Here is a 6,811-nt window from a genome sequence, read left to right as displayed (position 1 = left end):
GGCAAACTTCAGACCGGGCTTTGTTTCTGTCCTAGTCTAGAGAGGTTTGCTCCTGGCACTTTCATATCGGTATCAAGAGGGTATCGGTATCGGTATCGATATCCCAGGTCATTTTTTATACAGGGAAATCGCTGCCTTAAAATTTCAAGACTCATAAACTGCTACAGTTTTTTTTTTCCTGACAACCTCAGACAGTTCTTAATATTTCACCAAGGTGTTCACTCGAACTTCAACCACCAGGAGGAACTAAATGTTGGTGCTTTAAACCTCCCTGCAGACCTGATGCAACATCATCTGAGGTGATATTCCTTGATGTCTTTTCTTAACAAAAACTAATCGTTTATCATTATGCCTGACAGAAACATTCAACATTTAGTTTCTTCAGCTTATATTGTTTATTGATATTACAGCCATACATACAAATATCGAATGCTACAAAATCAAACAGGCCTTCATAGTTTTTTTTTATGACTTAAATTTCTCCAGATAAATCTTTCAGTTATTTTCTCAACATCTGACATTGACCATATTAGTATTTTTTATTCTTCTGCTGCATAAGAAAAAGCTTTTATTTCTAGATCAGTGGGCTTCACTGGGCAGTGTTTAGCTGAAATAGGAGGCGCTCACCCAGCAGCCATTGGACCTCCACCGACTAGGAGAGGAGTGAATAACTCACAGACTGGATCATCAGTTTGTCTGTTAACACAACAGATCTGAGCAACAGAAAAATCTCAGATCTCCATGTGCTCCTTATTTTATATCTTCAAAACAACTGTGTGGGTTGTAAAGTTTCAATATTTGCAAATCTTTTTCTACATGTTGCCCTCTAAATTACATGACAACCTTACTGTCACATTTCCTTTATTCCTATGACCTATGGGTTATAAGAACACAGTGAAACTTTCCATATGTTCCTCTCTCCACCTTCCTCTCTCCACCTCGATAGAAGAGAACCATCTCAGTGTCATAAAGTGGAGCACAGGCAAAGAGTTGGAGCAGATGAGTAACATCCTGTAAGCTATCTATTCCCAGCTCAGCAGTAGCAGATTAACTGTTGGTTTGGGATAATTACAGCAGATCCCTTTAATCCCAAACAATTGGCAGTGAAGGTCTTCTAACTAGAAGTTTTCCAGCAGGGGAAAAGGAGCTTTGTGTTTTCAACTTCAACATTTAATATTGATCTCACACTAGCCAACACAACGTTGTTAATTAGGGCGACTTCATCCTGAAAAACACGGATTACTAAGAATCCGTGTTGTTGTTTTATTTGCGTTTCTTCTTATTCTATCACAGGTATTTGTTGACCTCTAGTGGCCGCTTGAAGTAACTACAGTAAGAGCCAGCGTTGCTGCTTTATTTAGTGAGTGGTGGGACAACGTCGAAGTAGTTAAAAACACTTGAAGAACGAATATTTTCCAAAACCCCTATGGTGGATTATATATTAGTAATAGTTATTATTTTACTTTAAGTGATTAATAACGAGAATGGTGGATTTACGTTTCTCTGTGACTCGAATAGTGATTATTCATTTAGCCCTTTTTGTGTAACACCTAATATAAAGTAGGCACACCCTAAGATGTGGCTTCAAGGAGTGGATAGTTGGTTTAAATTACAGAATGCTATAGTCATCCTTTAAAAAATAAATACATGAATGAATGAATGAATGAATGAATGAATGAATGAATGAATGAATGAATAACGATAGATTTGGTATCAGTTTCTCATCATCACTTGTATTTTTAGTAATAATAATAACACGTTATTACTATGTTATTGTTGTTGTTATAAATAAGTGAAAGGCAGTTCCTTATCAAACTGTCGGAAAGCTTAAAATCTGAAGCTAACTTTACTGTCTTTTGTCTCCTAAGCAGGTGCAAAATTACTTTAAGAGTAAGAGCTTAAAGATTGATTCGTTTAACAGGGAATGAATTTGTAAGGCAAAAAAAAAAAAAAAATACATAAATAAATAAAATACCATGATGTCTTGCTGGTATATCTCGGTCTCGTTTGCGCGCACGTGAGCGCGGAACTTTGGGTCGGATCTGAATTTAACGTGACGCGACTGAGAACGAAGCGTAACAGGTGAGTCTCTCTGCTTTGGAACACAGTTCCTTCAGAAGGACTCGATCCTTTTAAGAAGTTGGACAAGCTTAGATTTGCTCTGCAGTTTCTTTCAAGATTTTTTTTTTTTCCCTGCAAACCAAGTAAGTAACGTGTGGTCTGACAGTGCAGAATTATTATTATTATTAAGATACTGAATAGGACATATGCAGAAAAATATGGAATAATTAGATAAGAAAACAAAAAGTACAATTAGTAAAACAGAAAAAAAAAATTTTTTTTCTAACTTTCCTACTGAACTAACTAACTAACTAACTAACTAACTAACTAACTAACTAACTAATTAACTAACTAACTAACTAACTAACTAACTAACTATAAATAATATTATTTTAACGGTTTTAACCTTCAAAAAGTAGGTATCAAATAATAAATGCCAATAACTATGAACATCTCGTACAAAGTGGTGTAATAGATATAATAATAAAAATGTTATACATAGTTTTCTTTTTACTTTTTTTTACAAACAAAAATCTAATCTAACCCAAAATGATGTAGTGTTTATTCTTCACAGGTGAAGTAAGAGATGTAATACTCTAATAAGCCAAGCAAGGAGGAGCATGTCAATATTCTATGAAAGTGGTCCAAAAATCGACCCTTGAGGAACCCCATGCCATGTTTGTTTGCTCATCATGTACAAACAAACATGGTGTTTGTTTGTCCATCATCTTTGTTTGTCCACAAACAAACATCATCTCTGTTTGTGGACAAAACATCATCAAACAACATCTTTGTTTGACCACAAACAAAGATGATGTTTATTTGTGGACAAATAAACATCATCGTGTTTGTTTGCAAAGCTATTTACAAACAAACGTGATTTGTTTGTCAACAAGCAGAGGCTTGTTGACAAACAAGCAAAGGCTTGTTTGTCAACATGGCAAACATGTTGTTGTCAACAACATGTTTGTCATGTTCTTGACAAACATGATTGTTTGACAACAATCATGTTTGCTTGTTGACAAACATGATTTTTTTGTCAACAAGCAGAGATATTTACAAACAAACATGATTTGTTTGTCCACAAACAAACATCTTTGTTTGTCCACAAACAAAATGTTTGTCTCTATGAAAAGAGATTCGCATTTGAATCTCTTTCATAGAGATTCAAACGTGAAAAATCTCTTGAGAGTTAACTTTTTTGTGTTTTGTAAGGAAGTCATATTAAAAGGTGGGCTGGGTTTCTCAAAAAGTTTTATGAACCGTTTTTGTTCAATTGTTAAACGTTGTTGTAACTCATATCACCCAAGTACCTTCAAAGAGTTGTTGTGGATGACGATCTCTCATAGCAGTCAGTCTTACAATAAATCTGAAGAGGTACTGAAGTAACAGAGCTGTTAAAAGCAACAACTGACAGCTCAACATCTGGATGCCTGTGGCAATATTTCACACAAGCATATCCTGGATGACATAATCTGTTACTGACAAATATTGCTAATCCACCTTCTCTGCTATCACCATTTATCCAAAAGCAAAAAAAAAAAAAAGCTAACAGCAAAAATACATCCAGCATCAAACATCAAAAGGAAAAGTTGTTCTAAAAGCAACATATCTATAAACAATATCTACAACATTGATAAAATCAGAAATAATGTATCAGAGCAACATGCTGCCACCAATAGCAGCGCAATGCTAGAGTCCAGTAATTTGGTGTAGAAACGTGCTCTAAGCAAATCACTGATCTTCTCTCCATGTCTCGCTTCCTGTTTACAGTCATGATGAGAAGAAGCACTCGACTACAGTCACTGGGTTACTACAACCTAGACGGACTGCCGACCATCTCCTACAGAGAGACTTCATGCAAGTAAGCTGGATGAGCAATGCGTCCATCATTACGTATATTTCTACCACAGTCCTCTGCTGTCTTCAAAGTAACTATTCTTGTTTTTATTCATTTGACTCATGCAGAATCTTCAGAAAGCGAAGGAAATGTAAAAGTGCTGACCTGAAAACAGAAATCGAAATCGTTCCTCACATAGACATGAAGTTGGTCTTAGACACGGACTCTGACTCGGACACCATCATTTGCTCTGAGTTTGACTTGGAGACCAACGCAGACACCATCCCGTACACAGACTTTGACTTGGAGATAGACAACATCGCATCCACAAACGTAGGCACGGACTCAGACGCAGAAACCGTCACATACACGGTGCTAGACACAGATTCAGACACAGAAACCATCCTAAGCGCAGACTTGGACATAGATTCAGACACAGAACCCATCCCTCACAAAGACTTGAACATGAACACTGAGGTAGGGATGATAAGAGAAGAAGAACCACACTCTAAAACCAGTTGGATGACCATCGGAAGTAAGCTGTTCCCCAAAAGGAAATACAAGGAGAACATTAGCTTGTTCTTCATCACGTGCCTCGTGGTTTTTGGTAACCTCCTTATTTAACAAACATTTTGAGATTCTGTTTTTTGAAGTAAACGTCATTGACCTGGCTGTCTTCTGCTTTGCTTCTGCTCATTAATCAGTTCTGGCTTACCCGATTTATGCCATGAGCTTCACACCTGAAGAGTCTCCTGCTTCCCCTATTGCAGGGGACATGGTATGTTGTCAACATTACATCTTTTTATTCCCATTATACAAACATAAGTCAAATCATGTCTAAGTCTCCTCTCATTCACAGGCCTCCAGTGGATACTCCAAAGACATGATGGATCCAATAGAGCTGATGAAGACTCTGAGGGGTGGTCTTCCACCATAAATTAGCATTAGCATCACAGGGTAGGAGACTGCATTCAGCTAATATCACTGAAATCACACCTCAGTTTTCTCTGTAGTTTATGATTCCTCAATAACTGTGTCTATGTTTAAGGCCCAAGCAAAATCAGATCCACTCCCAGAGTTATGGATAGGTAAGTATGGAGGTAAGTATGGAGGTAAGTACGTCTACACAAGTTCAATCAAGCTGAAAACTACCAGCCTATACCCACCTGTTATCTACCTACCTGCTTATCTACCTACCTGCTTATCTACCTACATGTTATCTACCTACCCCTCTGTCTATCTATCTATAGATACCTATAGATAGATAGACAGATCTTCCTTCCCCCACCTCTCCCTTCATTTATCCTTCCGTCCACCCATTCCTCCCTCCCTCCACCTCTCCCTCTTTCATTCTCTCCCTCCCTCCACCCATTTCTCACTCCTGCCCTCCCTAAGTCCCTCCCTCCCTCTCTCCAACCATTCCTTTTTCCCTCCATCTCCATCTCTCTACCCATTTCTCTCTTCCTCCCTCCCTCCAACCTTTCCTCTCTTCCTCCCTCCATCCCTCCCTCTCTCCAACCATTCCTCTTTTTCCCTCCATCTCCCTCCCTCCACCCATTTCTCCCTCCCTCCCTCTCTATCTCCAACCATTCCTCTTTTTCCCTCCATCTCTCCCTCCACCCATTTCTCCCTCCTGCCCTCCCTCTCTCCAACCATTCCTCTCTTCCCTTCATCCCTCCCTCTCTCCAACCATTCCTTTTTCCTTCCATCTCTCCCTCTCTCCACCCATTTCTCTCTTCCTCCATCCCTCCCTCTCTCCAACCATTCCTTTTTCCCTCCATCTCCCTCCCTCCACCCATTTCTCCCTCCCTCCCTCTCTCCAACCAGTCATCTTTTCCTTCCATCTCTCCCTCTCCACCCANTTCTCCCCCCCTCCCTCTCTCCAACCAGTCATCTTTTCCTTCCATCTCTCCCTCTCCACCCATTTCTCTCTCCCTCCCTCTCTCCAACCATTCCTCTTTTTTTCCCTCCATCTCTCCCTCTCTCCACCCATTTCTCTCGTCCTCCTTCCCTCCCTCCCTCCTTGCCTCCCTTCCTCATTCCTTCCTGCTCTCCTTCCCTCCATCCCTCCCTCCCTCCCTCCATCTATCTTACTGTTGATGGTGGTGATGATGGAGGGAGTTCAGTCCTCTAGCAGTGGGTTGTCCTCCTCTGTCGTTGACACTTTGCCCACCTTGCCTGCTGGTGGTCAGAGGTCCCAGTGGGGCCGGTGTGTGGCAGCCTTGCCTCTGTCAGACTGCCCCAGGGCAGCTGTGGCTACCGTCCAGTAGCTTGCCACCATCAGCATGTGAATGTGTGTGAATGACTGACTGTAGTGTGAAGCGCTTTGGAGTCCTCTGGACTTGATATAAAGCTATACAAGTACAGTTCTGCCATTTACCACACATCTCTATTTGTCATCAACACCCTTTATGTGCAAAGTGAACATGCTCTTAGGTTTTCTCCAGGTACTCTGGTGTTCTCACCCAAGAACAACATTTCTATTATTTGATGTAGTATTGGCAAAAGCCAAAACTGCAGCAAAGACAAGTAACATACATTTTCATACAGATTTGCTAATTTCTGTCTGTGTCTTTAGAACAAATAGCTAACAAGCTTAAGCAGAGTAAGTTGGTTAAAAATGCAAAAACATAAATACAGACACCTTAAACAAGTTAATTATACACAGACACAGTGCTTTCTGCTTAAAGTTAACGAAAACATGATATTGGTGATTATTACATCTTAGACCAAAACAATCATTTGAAATTGTCCATCCATCTCTCTGTCTCTCTATCTGCCCATCCAACTATCTATACATCTCTCTATTTATATATAATATGTTTCTACATATACATATACGTGTGTGTATGTATATATTTTTATGTGTTTTCATAAAAATATATGAAAACATATATTTTTATATGTTTT

At 39.4% G+C, this 6,811-nt stretch overlaps 1 protein-coding gene across 2 annotated transcripts; it reads left to right on the top strand.

The window, feature by feature from the left end:
• The first annotated feature begins 35 nt into the window (after positions 1 to 35).
• On the top strand, positions 36 to 5,254 carry LOC103476147 (serine-aspartate repeat-containing protein C-like). 2 transcript variants are annotated; one of them, XM_008428281.2, is made up of 6 exons: positions 36 to 299; positions 3,835 to 3,925; positions 4,030 to 4,508; positions 4,606 to 4,679; positions 4,761 to 4,858; positions 4,950 to 5,254. In XM_008428281.2, exons 2-5 carry the CDS (start codon positions 3,837 to 3,839, stop codon positions 4,836 to 4,838), a joined length of 720 nt encoding a protein of 239 aa, XP_008426503.1. In that variant the 5' UTR covers positions 36 to 299; positions 3,835 to 3,836; the 3' UTR covers positions 4,839 to 4,858; positions 4,950 to 5,254. The 2 variants fall into 2 exon arrangements, with proteins under 2 accessions (XP_008426503.1, XP_008426502.1); XM_008428280.2 differs by lacking the exon at positions 36 to 299 and adding an exon at positions 2,101 to 2,204 and having other exon boundaries at positions 4,950 to 5,253.
• The last annotated feature ends 1,557 nt before the right edge of the window (positions 5,255 to 6,811 follow it).

This window comes from Poecilia reticulata, linkage group LG14 (genome assembly GCF_000633615.1).
Source record: "Poecilia reticulata strain Guanapo linkage group LG14, Guppy_female_1.0+MT, whole genome shotgun sequence".
Classification (NCBI taxonomy): Eukaryota; Metazoa; Chordata; class Actinopteri; order Cyprinodontiformes; family Poeciliidae; genus Poecilia; species Poecilia reticulata.
The sequence above is the reverse complement of the archived record's forward strand: the minus strand, read 5'-3'. Positions and strand labels throughout refer to the sequence as shown.